Here is a 25677-nt window from a genome sequence, read left to right on the forward strand (position 1 = left end):
GGGTGTTTTCTGAGGAATAATAACAGAGCATCGGGATTTAATGCTACCAAATCGCAAATAATGATTGCCTGTTTTGAAACGGTTCCAGTTTGGCGTTCCGAAAATTACTACAAAAACTAACTACCCAAGTGAAAAAAAAAATATTTCTATGAGTACGCTTTTCCTAGTTTTTAAGGTAAACGTTGCAATTCCGCGCTTCCTTTCTTTATTTTTGTCTGCAAGTTTGAAAATTTCATGTCAAAGTTGGCTGGGTGACAGGAATTAAACTTGATCGACCAGTGCTTTGGCAAAGACTCTTGGAAGACTTTAAAGGCTGAACCGCGGTATTGTGTAAGAAAACTACGCTAACTAGATAAGTTTTACGCTGACGTCGTCTTATTAAGCTAACTCCGTTGCTAACTTAACAAGAATCGAAGCTGAGTTATTTAGGGCTGAATTTTATATGTTAAACCCAGTCAGGTTGCATTGAATACTGAAGTGGGTGTGTGTTTCAGTAGATTAAGGATTTTTTTCTAGAATTAATTGCAGTTTTTAATTTTAAAAACCTTAATGTCGCTTGTAATGCGAACTCGTTTTTGTCGTATTACGTCACAGCATCTTAGAGATTGAGTGTTTTCTTTTCTTCTTGAACCTTAAATGTATGGATTTTCTGTTGTTTCTAATATTTAACCATTCCATAAAATCCAGTTGTTATTTTTTACTATTAGTAATTCAAAAACACCTTAATTAATTATTTTATCTAAAAAATGAGTAAAATACGAAATTAAAATAAATCCATTGAGAGTTTCTTAAAAGGAGAGACATTTTATCAGTTTATAGTAAAAATCACTTCACAGGAACAGAACCTAAATACCGCACGAAATGTGAAAGTGAACAGTCCAACAAATCCTGTTAAAAATTATAAAATTTTTGAGAAAATTTGGATGTCGAGGATAAAATCTCAAGGCAGATTCATAAACTGGAAATACAAGAGTTAGTTTTTCAAAAATAGGTGGCGTAGTAAGTAATCTAATAAAGTAAGACATAAAATTAATTTTTAACGTAATGATATTTGCAATTATTTGACTCCATTTTTGACAGTTATGTGACCATAACTGTCAACATGGTTAACACGAACAAGGAAGGAAACAACATATTTGCTTACATTTATTTTCGAAAGTTGCCAGAGGAGAATAAAACAAATAATAGAGAATGAACAAGAAGATAAATAGAAATAAAATGAGAAAACAGAAGGCTAGACATCATTTTTGCAGGTCACGTCCTTCATATCATAGTGTAAAGAAAAACAAGTACCCAAAGAGGAAAAAAATGGTGTAAAATTATGTATTTAGAAAAATTGTCATATATCTCAGTTCGACAATTTTGGAAAAGCGGTAGGAATTTTCTAAAAAATTAAGTCAAAAAATACTTCAGAGGTCGAAATCAATACAAGGATCTCTTTGGGTAATTTTCAAAAATGTGCGGGAAAAGATCGAAAATTTCAGAATCTTGAAAAATTTACTTTTTAGCGAACTTCACTAAAAATCCACAAAAAATTCCAAAACGCAGAGCTCGATAAGCCGAATCGAAAAATACAGGATCCTAATGGTCCCGGACCTAGATTTTCGAAATATTCAGTTTCGAAGTCAAATCTAGAAGATATCCTAAATATCGCATTCTTCGTTTTGAACGAAGTCGAAAAACACTTTGGGAGGTGAAAATAAACAAAAGAATTCTTTTGATAATTTTCGAAAGTGCCCGGAAAAATCTTGGCTTACTGACACGCTATGTGTATAAAATTTGATATTCAGGCTAATTAAAAATGACACACTAACTCTATGACACATTGCTAAGGACCCTTTATTGACCAAAGGAACGATAATTTTAAAAATCAATCAACCGAAAATTGATGTCAAATTGTAGATAATCTTCCGTCAATTACAAATATGAAATCGCAGTCACGGTATCTGATCAAATAAACACGAAAAGTGAACTCAAAATTTCAAACAAATTTCCAAAAAATGGTTAAAAGTGGTTCAGTCGACTGAAAATTGATGTTAAGTTGTAGACAATCTTCCGCCAGTTATAAATCTGAAATCGCCATCATGGTATCTGTTCAAATAAACACGAAAAGTGAGTTCAAAATTTCCAAAAATTTTCAAAAAATCTTTAAAATAGGTTCAAGCGACCAAAAATTGGTGCCAAATTGTAGATAATATTTCGCTAGTTACAAATCGTAAATCGCCGTCATGATATCAGTTCCAATAAACACGAAAAGTGAATTCAAAATTTAAAAAAAAAATTGGAAAAAAATGGTTAAAATTGGTGTCAAATTGTAGATAATCTTCCGCCAGTTATAAACTAAAATCGCCGCCAAGATATCTGCTCTCTTAAACACGAAAAGTGAATTACAAATTTAAAAAAAAAAAAACTAAAAAAAAATGGTTCAAATTGGTTCAATCGACCGAAAATTAGTGTCAAATTTTAAATAATCTTCCTCCAGTTACAAATGTGAGATCGCCGTGACCATATGTGTTCGAATAAACACGAAAAGTGAATTCAAAATTTTCAAAAATTTTCAAGAAAAGCGGTTAAAATTGGTTCAATTGATCGAAAATTGGTGCCAAATCGTAGACAATCTTCTGCCAATTACAAATCTGAAATCGCCGTCACGAATGTGTTGCAATAATCACGAAAAGTGAGTTCAAAATTTTCAAAAAAATTTCCAAAAAAAATGGTTAAAATTGGTTCAATCCACCAAGAATTGGTGTCTAATCTTCCGCCAGCTACAAAACCAAAATCGTCGCCACGACATCTTTTGAAATAAAAGTAAAATATTATTCCAAATTTTTCAAAAATTTTCCAAACAATTGGTTAAAATTGGTTCAATCGTCCAAAAATTGGTGTCAAATTTTCAATAATCTTCCGCCAGTTATAGATCTGAATTTGACGTCATGATATGTGTTCCAATTAGCACGAAAAAATTTTCATAAATTAAAAAAAAAATGGTTAAAATTGATTCAATCGACCCAAAATTAGTATCACCTTGTAAATGACCTTCAGCCAGTTGTAAATCTAAAATTGCCATCCCGGTATCTGTTCAAATAAACATGAAAAGTGAATTCAAAATTTCCAAAAATATTTCAAAAAAATTGTTAAAATTGGTTCAATCGACCGAAAATAGGTGTCAAATTGGAGATAATCATCCGCCAGGTACAGTTTCGAAATCGCCATCACGACGTCTATTGAAATAAAAGTAAAATCTGACTCCAAAATTTTCAAAAATTTTCCAAAAAAATTGATAAAATTGGCTCAATCGACCGAACATTGGTGTAAAATTGTAGATAATCTTCCGCTAGTTACAAATCGTGAATCGCCGTCACGATATCCGATCCAATAAATACCAAAAGCGAATTTAAAAATTAAAAAAATTGTCCAAAAAAATTGTTAAAGTAGATTCAATCGATCGAAAAGTGGTGTCAAGTTGTACATAATCTTCCACCAGTTATAAATCTGAACTGGCCATTCCGGTATCTGATCAAACAAACATGAAAAGTGAATCCAAAATTTCCAAAAATTTTCCAAAAAAATTTTTAAACCTAGTTCAAGCGACCGAAAATTCGTCTCAAATTGTAACTAATATTCCGCCAATTATAAATCTGAAAACGCCGTCACTATATCTGTTCCAATAAACACGAAAAGTGGACTAAAAATTTTTAAAAATTTTCCAAAAAATGGATAAAATTGGCTCAATCGACCGAACATTGGTGTCAAATTGTACATAATACATCGCCAGTTATAAATCTGAAATCACCATTACGATATCTGTTCCAAAAAACACGAAAAGTGAATTCAAAATTTTCAAAAATTTTACAAAAAAATGGTTAAAACTGGTTCAATTGACCGAAAGTTGGTTTCAAAGTGTAGATAATTTTCCGTCAGTTATAAATCTGAAAACGCTATTACGGTATCTGTTCAAATAAACACGAAAATTGTATTCAAAATTTTCAAAAATTTTCTCAAAAAAAATGGTTAAAATAGATTACCAATGTGAAATCTCCGTCACGATATCAGTTCCAGCAAACAGGAAAAGTGAATTAAAATTTTCCAAAAAAGATGGTTAAAGTAGGTTTCAAAGACAAAATTTTTTAATGAAAATTTCGACCAATTTTCTACGATTTTTGAAATTTAACTAAAGACGTTTTCTTATAGATTTCAACCTCCAGAAGTAAGTTTCGGACTCATTTCTTCGGTAGATCCTACCATATTTCTAGAATTACCCACTGAAAAATTGCAATTTTACAAAAATTTAATGTCTCCATACCTCATTTTAGCAAGTCTGGGAAAATGGTATAATAAATCAACAAAAGAAAGTCATTAGACAATTTTGAAAAATATTTAGGAAAGAGTCGAAAATTTCAAGATCTTCGAAATTTGAACTTTCGGCGAATTTACCTTAGTTCGGACTAAGATTTTCGAAATATTCAGTCTCGAAATCAAATTTATAAGACATCCGAAAAATTGCCATGTCTCGTTTTGGGAAAATGGTAGTAATTAAAAAAAATGAAATGAAGAAATATTTATGGAGGTCAAAATCAACACAAGAAACTCTAGATAATTTATGAAAACCCTCAAAAAAAGGCAACAAATTTCAAGATATTGAAAAATTTAACTGCGAAATTTTTAAGGTACCCAAAAAATTCTCATATTTTATTTTGGTAAGTCTTGGAAGGTTGAAAGTTTCAAGATTTGAGCTTTTGGCGGATTTGTCTAAAAATCCACAATAATTCTAAAACATAGATCTCGACAAGTAAATCCAGCTTCTTTAAAAACTATAAGTAAAGAAAGAAAAACGAGCAAATGTAGAACTGTGAAATTTCTATTAACAGTTTTTTTGTCAAATTCATGGTGAGTGAAGAATAAAAAAGATCAAACTTGACTCTGATATTTTCGTACACACTGGAAGAGATTTGAATTTTTTTCAGTATTAAAAACAATGCAAACGTAAAAATTACGCCTCGATAAATCTATAGTACGTTAAGCATGCCTGACAACGGATAAACTTTCTCCATAAAGTCATTCCTTATTACAGCGAATCCTTTTACGGTCGGACTTCAAACATCAAAATGTTAAGCACTCCCACTGACCCGCATCTTTTCGCTTACCTCGTTTGAAATTACGAAAAGGGAATAATTCGTTTGATGCTTCAAAGGACTGATTGCTCATTACGTCGTGACAACCACATAGAGAATTTTGAAAAGGCAACTTTATAAAAAAATATTTAGAGGACTTTAAAGCTCTCTCGAAATAAAATTACATCCGTCTAATGTACCGTTTTAATTACGTTAATGAGACAAATCCAAACACATTTTTCCGCGTAACGTCACAATCCCGCATAATGAACTCCTGCTTTGTCGCACAGGATAAGCCCGTTAAGGATATTTGGGTATCGCTAATTCCCGAATGAGAAAATATTGTGTTACTCGAGCCGCCAGAGATCTTCATAAAGCCAACGTCAACACTTCTGCTCCCCGGAGCGTGTATCCGAGATACATCTTCGGCGGGAATACACGAAATTTATAAATTCGCAAAAGCGAAAGCTTATATAAACCGCCCCCGATGCAACACCTGTCGAAACAGATACAATATAAAGTATCGATTTGGACTCGGCCGAGATAAAATTTTAAAACCATCTAATATAACTAAATTGGAAATGCACGTCTTGTAGCGATCTAAAATTGCCAATAAATTTTTTATTACCTTCCGGAAAAAGGGGAAACATTTGCACCTTTTAAAACATAATCCTTTTTACGAGGACGTCACATCGCAGCCGTTTATCACCCTCTCGACCCATCTGGCGCGGGGATTTCGCATTAATTAAAAATTAAACAAGATAAGGGTTTTTCCTGATCCTTGGAACGAAAAGAAACTCCTTTTTCGAAAGTTGCCACTTAATTGGAACGAAACTAGCGAGAAATTGCTGCCGGAGCTAACAAGCAGGGTTTCATGGAAATATCGAGTGGGCGAACAATGGAGGGAAACTTTGTTGACGAAAATTCGGCGCGGCTCTGATAAAATATGCTCAAAAGAAAGTTTCTAGTGTCTAATTTATGAATTCATCCTATCGAATCAAATCTATTAACGATTCTTAAAGTTGTGCACTTTTAATTGAATCTGTACGGAGGAGGGCGAAGTTCGGAAGGACGCGAACTCGCGATTACTTTTGATGATCTCGCTAATAATCTTTTAATTGCAACAAAACGCAGGTTTCGAGGGCTTGTTATTTCTTTCACGTTTCGACGGCGATTCTGCGGAGAACCGAATTCTTGGAAGAGACGAGTTTGCCTGGAAATAGAGCTTTATTGGACTCTGTTATTTCAGGTATTGTATTATTTTTTCGGTTAAACTTGAACTCAAAAAGTGGACTAAAGAGTTAGAAAATTTTCATTTTCGTATTCTAAAAACTGTGCACTTACGATAAGTAGAATTACCCGTATTAAGCGCAAGTTAGGTTTGAAAAATGTAAACTTCCATTTACGTCTATCTGTCTGTGCCGATTCAGATAGATATTATTAGATTTTTGTGAAATTTTAAATGAACTTTGAAAATATCATGTAAGTTTTGTCCATACCTGGTAAAATTTTATAAGGTAAAAAATTAGTTCGAAATTTAACTTCCGAAGGTTGAAATTTATAAGAAAATACATTTAGTTAAATTTCGAAAATTGTTGAAAATTGACCCAAACTTTTTTGAAAAATTTTGTTTTGGAAAAAGTTGCTAATAAATTCTCAAAAAATTCTGGGATATAGATTTCGTCGTTCTGATTCTAAAAACATAGTGTCTTTATGCTGCCAGTGCAAGATTTTTTGGCAATATTTAGTGGATTTTAAAAATTCGATTTAAAACCGATTTCGAAAATCTTAATACGGAACCATTCGCCAAAAGCTCAAATTTCCAAAATCTTGAAATTTTCGACCTTCCCCGAAGAATTTTTGAAAAACATTCAAAAACACTTGCTTTTGTTAATTTAGATCTATAGAATTGTTTTTGCACTTCGTTTTTCGCAAATTCCACAATTTTCCCACTTTTGCGAAAATGAAATATGGGAATTTAATTTTAAAACCCATATTTCGAAGTTAAATTTTTCAAAATCTTGAAATTTTCTGTCGAAGTGTGTGCTTAATTTTTTTGAAATTATTACCATTTTCTCAGAACTGACAAAATAAGATATGGCAATTTTTAGGATATCTCATAGATTTGACTTCCAAATTGAAAATTTCGAAAATCTTAGTCCGGAGCCATTGATAGGTTTCTTAATTTACCTTGTCGAGATCTATATTTTGGAACTTTTTTGCATTCTTAGGCAAATTCGCCAATAGTTCAAATTTCGAAAATCTTGAAACTTTCGACCGTTTCCCAAACATTTTTGAAAATTATCGAACGACTTTCTTTTATTAATTTAAACCTAAAGAATGTTTTTACACTTCGTTTTTTCGAAATTTCCCAGACTTGCCAAAATGGGATATCGCAATCTTTTGGAAATTTTAAAAATTTTGATTTTTACACCGAATATTTTGAAAGTCCCTTGTTTCGATTATCAGAATAATTGTTTGTGACTTTTAGACAAAAGTTCAGTTTTTCGAAATCCTGAAATTTTTAACCATTTTCTGAAGACTCAAATTCTTTCATCTAAAGATTTTCTTTTGTTGATTTCAATCTCCAGAATTATTTCTCGGCTTCATTTTTTTAAACTATTACTAAGCGTTTTACCAGAATTTCCAAACATGAGAATTTTTGAAACATGTTGAAAATGTTTTCGAAAATTTTGGTCGTAGAGCATTAACTCCCTATTTTTTTCGATTGGGCTTGTCGAAATCTATGTATATTTTAGACGTTTTTGTGGATTTCCAGGTAGTTTCACCAAAATCCCAGTTTTTCAAGTTCTTGAAATTTTTGACTTTTTATGGCATTTTCGAAAATATTCCAAAGAACTCTTTTGTTAATTTTCAACTCCCAAAGTGTTTTTCGACTTCATTTTTTAATTTGCCACCATTTGTCCAGAATTGCCAAAATGAAAAATGACGATTTTTAGGATATTTTATAAATTCAACTTCGTAACTGAATATTTCGAAAATCTTGGTCCGGAACTACTGACAAGCTGTGTTTCTTGATAAAGCTTGTCGAGATTTATGTTTCAAAATTTTTTGGCATTATTGGGCTAATTCGCCAAAAGTTCAAATTTCGAAGATCTTGAAATTTTCGACCTTTTCTCAAACATTTTTCAAAATTATCTTTTATTAATTTAGAAGTGTTTTTGCTCTTGGTTTTTTTCGAAAATTCTATCACTATCCCAAACATGTCAAAATGAGATGCGGCAATTTTTTGGAAAGATTTGATTTTTGAAAATCTTATTATAGGACCCTCGTTTCGATTCAGCCTGTCGAGATTAGAATAATTGTTTGTGAATTTTTAGTCAATTTTGACAAAAGTTTAGTTTTTCAAAATCTTAAACTTTTCGATGTGTTTTGTGTTTGATTTCAATCTGCAGACTTGTTTATTTCTCTACTTTATTTTTTAAAATACGTTGAAAATGTCATTTTAATAAATTGAGAAACTGGGAAATAGAAATGGAGAAATTGAGAAAACGAGAAATTTAGAATTCGAAAAATCAATAAAGCAAAAATTTTGAAGATCCAAAAATGGAATATCGAGAATTCGAGGAATTTATAACTCGGAAAAGTGAAAAATCAAAATATTGAAAATTCGAAAAATCGAAATGAAAGCTCGAAAATCGAAAAATCTAGAAATTGAAAATCGGGAAAACGAGAAATCGAAAAATCCAAATATCGAAAGCTGAAAAGTTGAAGAACCGAAAACTCAAAAAATGAAAAATGGAAAATTCAGATAATCAAAAAATCAGATCGAAAATTCGAACAGTCGAAAATACAAAAAATCGCAAAACGCAGAATCAAAAAGTGGAAAACTCGACATTCGAGGAATTGAGAATTCGAGAAATCGAAAAATGCAGAACCAAAAATCCGAAAAATTGCCAAATTAGCAAAAATGAGATATGGCAATTTTTAGGGAAACTCAAAATTTTGATTTTAAAACCGAACATTTCGAAAATCTTGTCAAAGGATCCTTGTTTCGATTCAGCTTGGCGAATATTCAAATATTTATTTGTGAATTTTTAAGCAATTTTGACAAAAGTTCAATTTTTCAAAATCCTGAAATTTTCGACATTTTTCTGAAGATTTTCATAAATTATTTAAAGAACAGGAACTCCAGAACCGAATGTTTTGAAATCTTGCAAATGTTTTAAGAATAAAGAGCATAATAAATTTTTAGTCAAAATATATTTGGTTATCTTCTACAAAAAACTGATGACATCAGCTCAAAAGTTTGCAGAATAAATCCTATCTAGGATATACAAAATATGATAAGTCTGCACTTGTAATTTCTCATTCCATTCATATTTTTTGAATTTGCATATACCGGGTGACTCAAAAAAAAGTAATGAAATCTACTGCGAAAAAAAAACATAATCGACATGCAGTCGTCACGTTTCCTACAGCGAAGGAAGTACTGTCTAAACTCTTGAGACCAATTTTTATTATTAAAATATTCTCTTACATTTAGTTTTTCTTTTTTCTTAATTAGAGTTTTTTTTTTTACACAAGAAATTTAAAACATTTTAAAACGATAATTTTTCGTAGGTAAATACTGATTTTGCACTTATGCTCCGCCCCTCGGTCTGACAACGAATAAAAAAATAATCACGATTGAGATGGGGCGGGTGGGTGGGGCTAATATTTTGTAAGTTTTTTCTTTAGATAAATAGTTTTTTTTTCATAACAAGAAACTTAAAACATGTTTAAAATGGTAAATTTTTGTAGGGAAATATATATTTTTCAACTATGCTCCGCCCTTCGGTGTGACAACGAATGAAAAATTCATTACAACTGAGGTCGGACCTGGTATAGGTAGGACTTCATCATTGGATTTCTTCCTTACTTAATAATAATTGTTATAGTTTCTAACTGGTGGAGGATTATCCACAATTTGACACCAATTTTCGCTTAATTGAACCAATTTTAACAATTTTTTTTTGGACATTTTGAATTCACATTTCGTGTTTATTTAAACAGATACCTTAATGGCGTTTTCAGATTTATAACTGACGGAAGATTTTCTACAATTTGACACCAATTTTCGGTCGCGTGATCCTATTTTAACTATTTTTTTGGAAAAGTTTTGAAAATTTTGAGTCCAATTTTCGTGTTTATTGGAACAGATTTCGTTACGGCATTTTCAAATTTATAACTGACGGAAGAGTAGCTACAATTTGAGACCGATTTTCGGTCGATTGAACCTATTTTAACCTTTTTTTTGGAGAATTTCTTGAAATTTTGAATTCACTTTTCGTGTTTATTTGAGCAGATACCGTGATGGCGATATCACATTTATAACTGGTAGAAGATTATCCACAATTTGACAACAAATGTTGGCTGGATTGAACCAATTTTAACAATTTTTTTGGAAATTTTATATACATAGTGAGTCAATAAACCAGGACTTCTAAATATATCAATAATTATGACAAACAGAAAAAAGTGAACCACCAAAATTTTATGATTTTTTGAGCTGCGTAATCTAAAATTGTTTTCAACTATACGAAGTGTTCTGTTTTCGCAACATGCAACCTCTTATTTTAAATAGAATACTCTGTATTAAACCTTAATTTTTAAGTACGTGTGAAATACAAAACACCTGAACTTACAATTTCTGTGTCCTTTTCACGCGACCTAAAATTTATGATTTTTGATTTTCTATTGTTAAAAAAATGAAAAATAACAATTTTAATTTTATCAACAACATAACCTAATAAAAAATTGAAGAAATTTATGTGGGTATAATATAATTTATAATATAATTATTATGTTTATAATAATTTTCAAATTTTCATGTTGCAGCTTTTTTTTAATTGCAAAAACATAGTAATAATGATAAATAAAAAAATAATTAATTTTGAAAAATTCTACAGCAAAATTAGACTTGATAATAGTCCAACTTCAGGTGTGCTTGATTTAATTTCGTATTGTTGGAGGTAATTTCCTTCGGACACGTTCCTCCATAATTATCAATTTTTAGCGCGACGTGCAGGCCCCATATTTCCGTCCCAGAAGTCCGCCATAATTTGCGCCATTTTCCGGAATTAGCACAAATCTGCATACGCGTCCTGTCTTCCGAATACAGTGAAATGTAAGCTTAAAACTCCCCACAATAAAATATTCCTGAAATGAGGTTTATGGGTAACAGTGTACGTGAGGTCGCGCCTCTAGTGGTATCTTCCAGGACTCGGCTATAATGGACGTCACGCTCCTGAAATATCGCTGCAACATCGCCGAAGAGAGATATCAGCTCCAGATCGAATAAACTAATAATTCAATGATTTTTTTCTCGTTCCGCGCCTCGTATGCTGCTTCTTTGATTACGAATATTAATTTTAGATAGAAGTACAGCGCCGTCAAAGAATAAATGGAAGGACTTCTTTGAAAGAAGAATTTAATAAGCTTTTCGGTAAAGCTTTCAACATCCAATAACGAACAGACCGTATTTTTCCAGATCTTACCTTACTTTTAATACTTCCATAAACGAAATATTCCAGGACCGCCGAATGTATTTTTGTCGGGAGCATAAAACAAATTATTTTCGTCGAAAACAACTTACTATCTGGATTAAAGGCTTACTGCTTAGAGCAAATTTTAATAAAAGAGCTTCAACATGTTTTGCTTTTTCCTCTTTGTATTTAATTGGAGCTTATTTTGTGGATCGCTACTTTTGGGCATGAAAGCAGTTTGGGCGGAATACGTCGTTCGACTTCACCGAACCTCGTTAAGATTAAATAGATTGTCATTCTTCCGAAGAAACTTGACGGAAATTTGGCAGCATTCGGTTTAATAATAATATGAGTTGAAGCACTACTTGGCAGTTCTTTTGCAGCTCTTTCCAGGAGTTCCAGCCTAAAAGTAAATCACAGTCGACTGCAATTAAATTTCACACCAAACTCACCGCTTTAACGAGATCCGCAACCTTACATTTTCCGAGTTCGTCTTCTAATTCGCTCAGAGGCATGCTTTTCATTTGGGCTAATTCTTCCAAAAATGTCATGCATTGGTCGTGGTTGAGATCGATCACCCTGGAAAAGTGTCGTTTGATTGCACTTACTTTACTACCGAGACGTACTTCATTTTTTCAAAAGCCGATTTTACTTCATCTTGTGTAAATTTCGAGTCCAAGAGTTTAACTTCAGTAAACCACTTAATAATTTGGTCGAGAGTTATCGTGTTACCACAACCTGAATTGATGAGGCCGTCGAACTGTTCTTTTATTTATTTTACACACCATTTTTGGACGAAATGGAAATATTAGATGAAGAACGAGAAATTTTGAAAATGAAGCGATTGACAGGGAGTGATGAAGTTGTTGCTTGATTGTCATTCATTGTATTAATGTCGTCTCGACTTAGAACAAAATAATTAGAACTTTTTTTGGGAAATCTGAAACCATCTATATTCTGTGTGTTAAAATAAAATTACCTACTATTTTAAGCAAGATTTACTTCCCAAAATTTCCACTAGTTAAAACGTCTGTCTAACAAAACAGATGGACAACAGACGTTAGAAAGATGGAAACAGGAAATGCACATTTTCGTATTCCACAGGCTGTCATATGTTGTGATGTTATGATAACTCCTAGAATAATCATAATCTAGTGTTAGATTAATTATATACTTTAATTATGGAAGTAATAACACTGTATTCACAGTCTGAGCTTCTAGAATATGACCAAATAGGTCCACCGTTTCTGTCTCTGTGTTTGTCAATCTAGTGGACCAATTGTTATGGAATTTTGAAAAGTCTTTAAAAATATTTTTTAGATGGCTTAATAAGATTGTTTTTAGGTAAATCCTATTTAAATTTTACAACGTAATAGCTTCCATGGCCGTGGTTTATTAATCCGCCTTATTATTTTCCTTAAAATTTCTACATCTTTGGAAAAAATCCAAAATTTTACATTTTATATTTGAATTTCAGAAAAATTCGTTTATAGTAGTTTAAACGAATGTTTTTGACATATGCTTATTTCAAAATGTAAAAAAATAAAGTAGAAAATTCTGAAAATATAAAAATCGAAAATAAAAAAATTTAAAAACCTAGAAACTGAATAATGGGAAAATTGAAAAATGCAAATTTCGCAAACTCAAATAGCTCAGGAAATCACAAAATCGCAAACTAAAGAAACAGAAAATAGAAAATTTTAAATTCGAAAACTCGAAAAATTAAAAAATTGGAAACAGAAACATCGAAAAATCGAAATTTAGAAAAATTGAAACTCGAAAAATCCAAAATTGAAAAAATTGAAAAAATGAGAAACTGAAAATCGAAAAGTCAGCAATGGAAAATTCAATGAATCGAATATTCGAAAAATCGCAACTTAAAAAATCGAAAAACGAGAAATCAAAAATTCAACGCAAATCGAAAAATCACAATATCGAATATTTAAAAATCCAAAAAATCAAACATCGGAATATCGAAAAATCCGAAGTCGAATGTGCAAAATTTCGAAAATCCAACAACCGAAAATTCGAAAAACGTAAAATCGAAAATCGAAAATGCCAAAAAATCGAAAACTTAAAAAACCGAAAAAACAAAACTTGAAAATCGACGAATCAAAAAATTGTAAAATTGAAAACATGAAAAACCGTAAAAAATCAACATTGGAAAATTTAATGAATCATATATTCGAAAAGTTGAAAAGTGGAAAATTGAAAATCGAAATACCGAATAATCGAAACTCGAAAACAAAAGAATTGGTAAACCTAGAAACTAAAGAATTGGAAAATACAAATTTCGTAAAATCAGATACCCAGAAGTCACGAAATCGAAAACTAAAGAAATCGAAAATACAAAAATATTAAATTCGAAAACTCGACAAATTACAAAATTGGAAATAGAAACATCGAAAAATCGAAATTTATAGAAACTGTAACTCTGAAAATCCAAAAACCAAAACATTGAAAAAATGAGAAACTCAAAATCGAAAAATCAACAGTGAAAAATTCGATAAATCAAATATTCGAAAAATCGCAACTTAAAAAATCCAAAAACGAGAAATCAAAAATTCAGCGCAAATCTAAAAATCGCAATATCGAAAATTTAAAAATCCGAAAAATCAAACATCGGAATATCGAAAAATTAAATAATCAAAAATCGAAAAATCAAAAAACTGAAAATGGGAAAACCGAAAAATTGAACATCGAAAATCACGATTACAAAAAGTCGAAAATCCAACAACCGAAAATTCGAAAATCGTAAAATCGAAAATGCCAAATAATCAAAAAATTGAAAACTTGTAAAATTAAAAAATGAAAAACCGAAAAAAATCAATATTGGAAAATTTTATGAAAATCGAAAACAAAAGAATTGGAAAACCTAGAAAATCCAAATTTCGTAAAATCAGACACCGAAAACTAAAGAAATCGAAAATAGAAAAATTTTAAATTCGAAAACTCGAAAAATTAAAAAATTGAAAATAGGCATCGAAAAATCGAATACTGCAAAATTTCGTTTTTTGACAATTTTGAGATTCGCAATATAAAAACATCGTAAAATCCAATATTGGAAAAATTGAAACTCAGAAAATTCGATGAATCAAATAATCCAAAAATCGTAACTTAAAAAATCCCCAAAATGAAAAATCAAAAATTCAAAATTTGAAAATTCGGAAATCGAAAAATCCAAAAATCGCAAATTCGAAAAATCAAAAATTCTAAATTCGAAACATCGGACATCGAAAAATGGAAACGTTGGAATATTGGAATATCCAAAGTCAAATGTTCGAAAATTCGAAAAATCGAGATTTTGAAAAATCGAAAATCCAAAATTCAAAATTCGACAAAAATCGGAACTTCTAAAATCGAATGTTCAAAAATTCGAAAATCCACAAATCGGAGAACTGAATGATCAAAAATCAACTTAAAAACTCGAAAATTCAAAATAAGAAAAACCGAAAATCGAAAAATCGGAAAATCGAAAATTTGAAAATCTGAAAATCGAAAAATCGAGAATACGAAATATCGAATAACCAAAATTAAAAAAATTGAACATCGAAAAATCGAAATATTGAAAATCCAAAATCGAATGTTCGAAATTTCGAAAATCCAAAAATCGAAGGACTGAAATCAACTTAAAAACTCGAAAATTCAAAATTTCAAAAACCACAAATCGAAAAATCGGGAAATCGAAAATTTGAAAATCCAAAATTCGAAAAATCAAGAATACGAAATATCGAAAATTCAAAATTTAAAATATTGGATATCGAAAAATCGAAACATCGAAATATCGAAAAATCCAAAATCGAATGTTCGAAAATTCGAAAATCCAGAAATCGGAAAACTGAATAATCAAGAAATAAAAAATCAAAAAATTGAAAATCGAAAACTCGAGAATACCGATTTCGAAAAGTCGAAAATGGAAGAACCGAAAATTCGAGAAATCGAAAATCGAAGAATTGTGAAAAAACGAAAAATTGAAAATCTATAAATCTTAAATAAAAAATTCGAAAAACGAAAATGGAAGAATCGTGTATACCTAATTGAAATATTGAAAATTAAAAAATCGTAAAATTGAAAAAGTGAAAAGCTGAAAATCGAAAAATCAACATTGAAAAATTTCATCAATCAAATATCCGAAAAATCGAAACCCGGAAAATGAAAAATCGAAAAGTCGAATAATGGAAAATTCGAAATTCAAGAGATAGAAAAGTCAAAAAAAAAAAGAAATTGAAGATACCGAGAAGTCACAAAATCGAAAACTAAAGAAATCGAAAATAGAAAAATTTTAAATTCGAAAACTCAAAAAATTAAAAAGTTGAAAATAGAACATGGAAAAATCTAAATTTCAAAAAACTGAAACTTGAAAAATCCAAAAATCAAAAAATTGAAAAAATTGAGAAACTGAAAATCAAAAATCAACAAAAATTCGATGAATCAAATACTGGCAAAATCGCAATTTAAAAAATCGAAAACCGAGAAATCAAAAATTCAAAATTTGAAAAATCGAGCATCGGAATATCGAAAAATCCAGAGTCGAATGTCGAAAACTCGAAAATCGAAAAATTGAATAATCAAAATCGAAAAATCAAAAAATTAAAATCGAGCACTCGAAAACTGCGATTTTGAAAAGTCGAAAATCCAATAACCGAAAAATCGAAAGTCTAAGAATTGTGAAACGAAACCGCAAAATCGAACATTCGGAAACTCGAAAATCGAAAATTCCAAAAATCCAACACAAAAAACCGAAAAAACAAAACTTGAAAATCGATGTATCTAAAATAAAAAATTGAATAACGAAAATGGGACAATCAAAATATTGAAAATTTGAAAAATTGAACATCGGAACAACGAAGAGTCAAAGAATTGAAAAATAGTAAAATTGAAAAAATGAAAAACCGAAAAAAGAAAAATCAACATTGGAAAATTTGCTGAATCATGTATTCGAAAAGTCGAAAACCTGAAAATTGAAAACTCGAAAATTCGAAATTCAAAAGAGAAAAATCCAAATGTCGTAAAATCAGATACCGAGAAGTCGCAAAATCGAAAATAAAAAATTTTAAATTCCAAAACTCTAAAAATTAAAAAATTGAAAATAGACATCGAAAAATCAAATACTGAAAAATTTCGTTTTTTTAACAATTTTGAAATTCGAAATATAGAAACATCGAAAAAGCAAAAATTTGAAAAATTGGAACTCCAAAAATCGAAAAATCAGAAAATTGTCAAAAATGACAAACCGACTATCGAAAAATTAGCAACGAAAAAATCGAAAAGCGAAAAATCAAAAACTCAAAATTTGAAAATCCGGAAATCGAAAAATCCAAAATCGCGAATTCGAAATTTCAACAACCCAAAATTCGAAAAATCGAACATTCAAAATTTAAAAATCGAAAAAAATCGGAAAATCGAAAAACTGAAAAATCGTGAAATCGGAAGATCAAAAATTACAAAAATTGAAAATTCATATATCAAAAAAATCGAAAAGTAAACAATTTTAAACTTCGATTATCGAAAGATCGAAAATCGGAAAGAAGCGAATATCGAAAATTCCAAAAATCAAAGTATCAGGAGGTAAAAAAAGTAAAAATAGAAAAATCTTTAACCAAAAAATTGGAAACCCTAGAAACTAAAGAATCGAAAATCGAAAATTTTAAATTGAAAACTCGAAAAATTTAAAAATTGAAAATAAAAACATCGAAAAATCTAAAACTCAAAAAATTTGATTTTCGATTTTTCGAAAATTCGAAATATAGCAACATCGAAAAATAAAAAATTGGAAAAATTGAAAGTTCAAAAATCAAAAAATTGGAATGAGAAAGCGAAATTCTAAAAATCGACAATGGAAAATTAGATGAATCAATTATTCCAAAAATCGCAACTTAAAAAATCGAAATACGAAAAATCAAAAATTCAAAATTTGAAAAATCGCAAATCGAAAAATCGGAATATCGAAAATCCGAAAGTCTAAAAAAAAAACATCGAAAAATCTAAAACTCAAAAATTTTGATTTTCGATTTTTCGAAAATTCGAAATATAACAACATCGAAAAATAAAAAATTGGAAAAATTGAAAGTCCAAAAATCAAAAAATTGGAATGAGAAACCGAAATTCTAAAAATCGACAATGGAAAATTAGATGAATCAATTATTCCAAAAATCGCAACTTAAAAAATCGAAATACGAAAAATCAAAAATTCAAAATTTGAAAAATCGCAAATCGAAAAATCGGAATATTGAAAATCTAAAAATCCGAAAATCGAAAAATCGAGAATTCGAAAAATCGAAAATCCGAAATTCTAAAAATCGAACATCAAAAAATCGAAACATCGGAATATCGACACATCAAAAGTCAAATGTTCGAAAACTCGAAAAACGATAAACCTAAAAACCGAAAAATCGAAAACTCGAGAATAGCGATTTCGAAAAGTCGACAATCGAACAATCAAAAATTCGAGAAATCGAAAATCGAAGAATTGTGAAATCGAAATAGCAAAAATCGAACATTCTAAAACTCGAAAATGGTAAAATCGAAAGTCGAAACTCAAAAAACCGAAAAAAGGATAAAAATTGAAAATCGACAAATCTAAAATCAAAAATTCGAAAAACGAAAATGGAAGTATGGTGTAAAATTGAAATATTGAAAATTTGAAGAATTGAAAATCGGGAAATCGAAGAATCAAAAAATCGTAAAATTGAAAAAATGAAAAACCGAAGATCGAAAAATCAACACTGGAAAATTTGGTGTCGAAACCCGAAAAATGAAAAATCAAAATGTCGAATAATCGAAAATTCTAAATTCGAAAAATTGAAAATCCAAAATCGAATAAAAAAATTCGGCAAATCGAAAAAAATCAAAAAACTGAAAAATTGTGAAATCGAAAGATCAAAAATTACAAGAATTGAAAATTCGTATATCAAAAATTGGAAAAATGAGAAATGGAAAAATCGAAAAGTAAAAATTTTAAATCGAAAAGACCGAAAATCGGAAAATCGAATATCGAATTTAGAAAAATCAAGGTATCAAAAAGTGAAAGAAATTAAAATAGTAAAATCGAAACAAAAAAATTGAAAAGCTTAGAAACCGAAGAATAGAAAAATTAAAAATCCAAATTTCGTAAAATCAAATATACTGAAAAATCACAAAATCGAATACTAAAGAAAACGAAAAATAAAAAAATCGAAAACTCGAACGATTAAAAAATTGAAAATATAAACATCTAAAAATCAAAAACTGAAAATTTTCGATTTTGGTTTTTTCAAAAATTTGAAACAGGAATACCAAAAAATCGAAAAATTTACAAATTGAAGTTCGAATAATCGGAAAATAAAAAAAAATGAAAAATGAGACCGAAAAAACAATAATGGAAAATTCAGTGAGTCAAATGTGTATTCGAAGAATCGCAACTTAAAAAGTCGAAAATCGAAATATCAAAAATTCAAAATTTGAAAAATCGGAAGCCAAAAAATTGGAATTCGAAAATTTGAAAAATTGAAAATCGGAGAGTCGGAGAATCGACGTTGGAAAATTTGATGAATCAAATATTCGGAAAGTTAAGCCGAAAACTGAAAATCGAAAAATCGAAAAACCAAAATTCAAAAATCGTGAAATCGGAAAATCGAAAAAATGCAAGATCGTGGAATCGAAAAATTGAGAAATGTAAAAATCGAAAAGTAAAAAATTTTAAACCTCGAATATCGAAAGATCGAAAATCGGAAAATTGAATATCGAAAATTGAAAAAATCGAATCCGCAATTCGAAAATTGTAAAAACTGAAAGTTGAAAAATCGAAAAATCAAAAAATTGAAAAATTGGAAATCCGAAAATCGAAAAACCGACAATGGAAAAATCAATAAATCAAATATTTCAAAAATCGGAACTTAAGAAATCGAAAAGCGAAAAATCAAAAATTCAAAATTTGAAAAATCGCAACACGAAAAAAAAATTTGAAAATTTGAAAATAAAAATATTGCAAAATCGAAAAACTGAAAAATCATGAAATCGAAAGATCAAAAAGTACAAAAATTGAACATTTGTATATCAAGAAATTGAAAAATTGGAAAATGAAAAGACCCAAAAGTAAAAAATGTTAAGCTTCGAATATCGAAAGTACAAAAATCGGAAAATCGATTATCGAAAATTCGAAAGATCGAAGAGTCGAAAATTGGAAACAGCGAAAATCGAAAGAGCAATTTACTGAAAATCGGAAATCGAAAATTCGAAATATTTAAAAGCGAAAAATCGATGAATCAAATATTTAAAAAGTCAAAAATCAAAAAATCAGAAATCGGAAAATTGTAAAATTGAAAAAATGGAAAACTGAAAATCGAATAATCAACATGGGAAAATTTGGTGAATCAATTAATTATTCTAATAATCGGAAACCGGAAAATTGAAAATCGAACACTCGAAAAATCGAAAAATTGAAAGATTGTAAAATCGAAAGATAAAAATAAAATTATTGAGGAATGGAAAAATCGAAAATCGAAAGAGTAAATTACGGAAAATCGAAAATCGAAAATTTGAAAAATCGAGATATCGATTAATGAAATATTTAAAAAATCAAAAGTCGAAAAATTAGCACCAAAATTTGTATTTTATTCCACCAATATTTTTCTTTATATAAAAAGTCATTTTCTTTAAAAAATAATAATAATAATAATTGCAAATTCAACTTTAGGGACTTATTTAAATGTTTTTTTTTAATAATGAAGTTTAAATATTACAGTAACGTTACTTAGTGTCTTAGATCCACTATAAAATTTAATTCTGCAAATAACAAAAACTGTTTTCACAGAATTTCACGAAAACTATGTAATTTTTTTTATTTAACTAACAAAATTGCGTTAGTCTAAATTTTTAAACGTCTTGTACAACAAACATATATAAAAAATTCTAAAAAATAAAAATGTATTACCAAAGTAACTGAGAATTATCATTTTCTTTTGACGAATGACTAATTTCATGTTTTCTCGACGTTTCATAGCTCCTAGGATTTGAATAAATAGGTCTGCCATTCCTTTCTGTTTCTGCATCTAACGGGTGATCAAAAAATTTTTAGATTAGCATAGGCTATGGAAATATTTTTCATTTCTTTGATTGAACCGGTAAACTTTACCAATATCAGTGTCAAAATGGATTATGGGTAAGGTGTAATCAAAAAAATGAAAAATATTTCCATTGCTTACCCTAATCTGAAAATATTTGTGATTTTTTTTAAACCTTCACAAACAAGCTGTATATAAAATATGAGTTAAAATGGGTAGTCATTTTTTTATTGACAATCCAACTCGAAAATTCTTAACCAATACAATGGCAGAATTGTTTGAAATTTGTCCAATGGCATTCACCGAAAAATTTTTTCAGTGAAAAAACATTCTTCTGTCAGGCAACAACACTGTTTTTCAGCGAAATAAATTATGTCAAATTAATTTGTCAAACTTGTCAAATGAACTTTAATAAAAAAAAAACAATAATACAAATTACTTTTCTGTTGGCGTTAAAGGCATGATCTTCCAAAATACTGACCACCTCGTTCATTTTAACTGCTTTATTTAGAGAAAACTTGCGTATTTCACAAAATTCTGTAAACTGCTTCCAAATTGAATCGTGCGTTCTTGCAGTGTTTCGGCACTGACTTTCTTTCACTGCATTTCGAATTTCAAACACAGTCTTGTTATCAAATCTTACTCCCATAATTAAGAAAATCAACCAGCAGCACACACAAAATTTGATGTTTAGAAATTTATTTACGTTTTGCCTTGTTATTTTGTTACTATTTAGACTAGGTAGGTATGCTTACTCAACTACTACGCTAACTATAAATTATGTGAATTATTGTCCGTAAAAAGTAAATAAAAATTTTCTCTTTGGATTGTCAAGCCGAATATAACTCGTGGTCTGATTTTTTCTGCAAAATTTGTGTGAAAATTAACTCGTAGCTGTTGCTTTTGGAAAATCACACTCGTCTCCTTCGTCGACTCGTGTGATTTTCGTCGCAACAGCTACTCGGTAATTTGTGTCACAAATTTTGTCGGAAAAAATCAGACCACTTGTTATATTATATTTGAAAAAATTATTCGATTGCAGTAGGCACAATTCAATCGCCGGCTAAATGTTTAAAATTTAATTCCAGCTTTACCTTGCGTGTTTAACGCCGCCTTGTTTGTCCGTAACCATACTTCAGATTTGATTTTCCATTTTCGTGGGTTCGTCCGCGTTAGGTTTTTGACAATGTAAATTCGCATAAATTCCTCGAACTTGTTGAAACTTGGCTAATTTCAATGTACCTTGCATGTACTATATCTACAGCCCTAAAAGCAAAGTTTCATTAGGGCTTATGTTTGTAGACACTTTATTAAAAGCAAACCTTTTGTCCTGTCTGCGGTAAGCCAAACTAAGCCGTGGGCGACTTCCGCATCCTTGCAGAACAGTGTTTATGTAAGCCTTTAATGGAAAATATGAAGACTGAAATTGTCCGTCGATGGCAAATACACGAAAACAATACAAAGAGATTTTTCTCTCCCGGAAACGTTCGTGGAAATACATCAGCCGGCATTGTCGAGAAAAAGGGAGCGTTTTCTTATTCCCACAATCGCAGGAATTCCTCCGCCTAATGCAAAAATTGCGTGAAGTTTTCCATTTTCTTTTCTCGTTTGCCATTGAAATAACACAATAGGATTAATAAGAAAATCTCGCGGTATTTTTCTTGCATTACCTTAAGCGAGTTTGTTATTTTATGAACTTATAAATTATACTCATTCAAGCCTGGGGCATCATCTAAGTTTCCTCTTCCACAAAAATTGAGTTTTACGCTGCAACTCGGAAGTGGAAAATGATCGACCGTGCTTTCAAATTTAAACCAAAAAGAGAAGGCGGCTTGCTTTTAACGATCAAGGCGCTTAGCATCAAGTCAAATTTATTTTTGAATAGGTTATTTGGAACGTCAAAATTTTCAGTGATTTTCGACAATGTATAATTATTATAGAACGTTAAAGCAGCAATTTATCCTTTTTTCGCGACTACACAAAACTATATCATTTTATCAGCTCAAAAGGTGGTTCAATCAAGCAAGAATTTTTTGCGTGAGAATTACTCCCGAAGACATGGAAGAGGTCTACAAAACGTTCAAGTACGTTTAAATGATTTGTGGAACGACACACTTAACCAAAATTTTCTAGTTTAGAGAGATTCGATTACGATACTTTTGAAAAATTTCTAGAAAAATTGGCAACTCAGAGGAAAACTTATGTCTCTGCGTTAACATTCAAGTTGGTCAATTGTGGCATTCCGGACACTGTTCAAATGGAAGTATGATGTTATTACCGGAAATTACGTCTACTTTGACTAAACTTGTTGTTTTAGCGACCCATTTTTATCGTAGACAGAAACAAAGAAAGGAAAATGGAAGAGGAAAAAGAGTTGGCGAAAGAAATGGCAGCAGGGATCGCAAAGACAGCCCAAGAAAAGTCAAATAAAATTAAAGCAATACGAAAGAAAATGGAAATGACAGGTCAAACGTGCAACAAAAGGATGAGTGTAAAGGGAGAAATGGGAGAGTTTGAGAAACTAATAGGGGATGCGTATACAAGCTGGGAGTGCATACCATGTATTTGTTAAAATATGTTAGTAAATGAATAGTTGAAAAAAGTTGTGATTATTACCCTCAACTGCCAAGTGACAAAGTTCCACTTTATGATAATTGGTGATAAACACTCTCGGGAGAATTATCATTCTCGTAGACGACATCTTAAATATTAATAGACCTAGAACAGGGAGTTGCAAAGGCCACAGGCTTATTAAGAATAATTTATACAGGATGTCCCACCAGTCTGGCGGCAGATGATTACGCATTCCCCTAAATTATTGAAGACTTGCTTTGACGCCGTCTGAAGGTGTTTAATTTGAAAGTTAGTTTTTAACCGCAACATCGTAATACTTTATTACATATACGAGAAAATGATATTAAATACAAATTTTTTGGTCTGGTGTCAAAAGGAAAATGATCGAATTGTGCGCTGTAATATTGGTTGCATAACTATTAAATTTCTACAGTGTATTGGTCTGTTGTTTTAAAACGGAATCCAAAAACTGAGATAAAAAAATTGGTCGAAGGTTATTTGGAAAATTATAACAATTTTTTGTGATTTTTTTTCTTCAATTTTGAATTTTTCATTTCTTCGATTCTTCAATTTTCCAATTCATCAAATTTCCGATTTGCAATTCTTCCTTTTGTTTTTTTATTTTCATCATTTTTACATTTTTTCGATTTTTCAAAGGTTCCGATTTTATATTTGTTTGTTCTTTCAATTTCTTAAGAGAATTTTTCCATTTTTCAGTTATTGGATTTTAAATTTTTTCATTTGTTTGACTTTTTAATTTCTCGATTCTTCAGTTTTTCATTTCTTCAATTTTTTATTTGTAGTTTGTGGTTTAGGTTTTTATTTTCTTCACGTTTTCAATTTTTAGATCTGCAACTTTATTTTTTTTAATTTTCGTTTTTCAGTGTTCTGATTCTATAATTTTTCTTTGTTTCAATTTGAAATTTTTCACTTTTTGGAATTGTCAATTTTGCGATTTTTTGACAAAGAAATTTTTTAATTTTTCGTTTTTTTAATATGAGATTTTTCAGTTTTTCGATTTTTCAATTTTTCGTTTCTTCAAATTTTGATTTGCAATTTGTCTAGTTTTCATTTTAAATATATATAATAACAATCTATAAGTTTTAAAATTTTTCACTTTTTCAATTTTACGATTTTGGAATTTTTCCATTTTTCATTTAATGGATTTTTTCATTTATTTCATCATTAATTTTTCAATTTCTCTATATTTACTTTTTCAGTTTTTTCAACTTTACAAGTTCGACGATTTTTCAATTTTTCGATTTTACAATTTTTGGCTTTTCCGAGTTTTCGATTCAATTCTTTTTTCTTCTTCGGGTTTTTCGATTCATTCATTAATTTCTTCGAATTTTTGTTTTTCAGTTTAATTTTTTTCTTTTCTTCAATTTTGATTTACAGTTTTTCGTCGTTTCTGTAACTTATTTTCTTTATTTTTAGAATTTTTGGCTTTTCAATGTTTTAATTTGATAATTTTTCTCTTTTTCGATGTGAATTTTTTTAATTTTTATTTTTTTTCTTTCTTCAATGTCATGATAATTTCGACCTTACAAGGTTTCATTTTTAAATTTTTCTTTTCGATATTTCATGGTTTCAATTTTTCATTTCGGTTTTTTATTTTCTTTATTTTTTTAATTTTTCGAATTTTCAGTGCTCTGATTTTATAATTTGCCTTTATTTCCATGTAAAATTATTGACTTTGTAGTTTTTCTTTTTTTTTACTTTTGGATTTTTTAATTTTTATTCGTTTTTTGAATATTAGATTTTTCAGTTTCTCGATTTTTCAATTTTTCGTTTCTGCCAATTTTGATTTGCAATTTTTCTAGTTTTCATTTTAACTATGTAATAACAATTTATTATAAGTTTTAAAATTTTTCACTTTTTCAATTTTACGGTTTTGGAATTTTTCCATTTCTCGTTTAATGGATTTTAAAACTTTTTCGTTTATTCGATTTTTCCACTTTTCGAATTTTAATTTTTCAATTTCTGGATATTTACATTTTCAATTTTTCGACTTTACAAGTTCGACGATTTTTCAATTTTTCCATTTTACAATTTTGGGTTTTCTTCTAATTTTAGTTTTTCCGTTTTCAGTTTTTCGCTTCTTGAGTTCTTCGATTTTCAATTTTTCGATTTTCCTTTTTTTTGATAAAAAATTTCTCGAGTTTTCCATTTTGAATTTATCAGTTCTTCGATTCTTTAATTTTTCAGTTGTTCAAATTTTGGATTTGCAGTTTTCGTTTTGGTTTTTTATTTTCGTCATTTTTACATTTTTTCGATTTTTCAATGTTCCGATTTTATATTTTGATTATTCTTTCAATTTTTTTTCTCCAATTTTTGGATTTGCAATTTTTTTATTTTCAGTATTTTCTCAATTTTTCGGTTTTTCAATATCCTGATTTTATAATTTTTCGCTTTTAATTTTTGGGTTTTTCAGTTTTTTGTTTCGCAATTTTCCGGTTTCCG

The 25677-nt window shown here is 29.5% G+C and overlaps 2 protein-coding genes and 1 long non-coding RNA gene across 8 annotated transcripts in view; 2 read left to right on the top strand and 1 right to left on the bottom strand.

The window, feature by feature from the left end:
- Mub (mushroom-body expressed) overlaps positions 1-25677 on the top strand; it is a 312827-nt gene that overhangs the window by 198082 nt on the left and 89068 nt on the right. The gene's annotated exons all lie outside the window — the stretch shown is intronic.
- Positions 10960-12473, bottom strand: LOC135129026 (uncharacterized). Its single transcript, XR_010280494.1, has 3 exons — positions 12226-12473; positions 12052-12178; positions 10960-12002 (listed from the first exon to the last, which is right to left on the bottom strand). It is a non-coding gene; the product is annotated as an uncharacterized LOC135129026 (long non-coding RNA).
- LOC135128892 (uncharacterized) lies at positions 22513-23212 on the top strand. The gene is made up of 3 exons (XM_064055971.1): positions 22513-22724; positions 22774-22903; positions 22958-23212. The coding sequence occupies exons 1-3, from the start codon at positions 22564-22566 to the stop codon at positions 23210-23212; spliced, it is 546 nt and encodes a 181-aa protein (XP_063912041.1). The 5' UTR covers positions 22513-22563.

The sequence above is a fragment of the Zophobas morio genome, unplaced genomic scaffold (assembly GCF_036711695.1).
Source record: "Zophobas morio isolate AGI-343-1 ecotype UQ-CSIRO unplaced genomic scaffold, CSIRO_AGI_Zmor_V1 ptg000014l, whole genome shotgun sequence".
NCBI classification, from domain to species: Eukaryota; Metazoa; Arthropoda; class Insecta; order Coleoptera; family Tenebrionidae; genus Zophobas; species Zophobas morio.

Bases quoted from the DNA above. Each gene is read 5' to 3' on its own strand.
- LOC135128892 (XM_064055971.1), top strand. From the start codon at position 22,564: ATGTATAATTATTATAGAACGTTAAAGCAGCAATTTATCCTTTTTTCG. The intron at 22,725-22,773 runs GTACGTTTAAAT...AAAATTTTCTAG, and splicing joins GAGGTCTACAAAACGTTCAA to TTTAGAGAGATTCGATTACG. The intron at 22,904-22,957 runs GTATGATGTTAT...TTGTTGTTTTAG, and splicing joins CGGACACTGTTCAAATGGAA to CGACCCATTTTTATCGTAGA.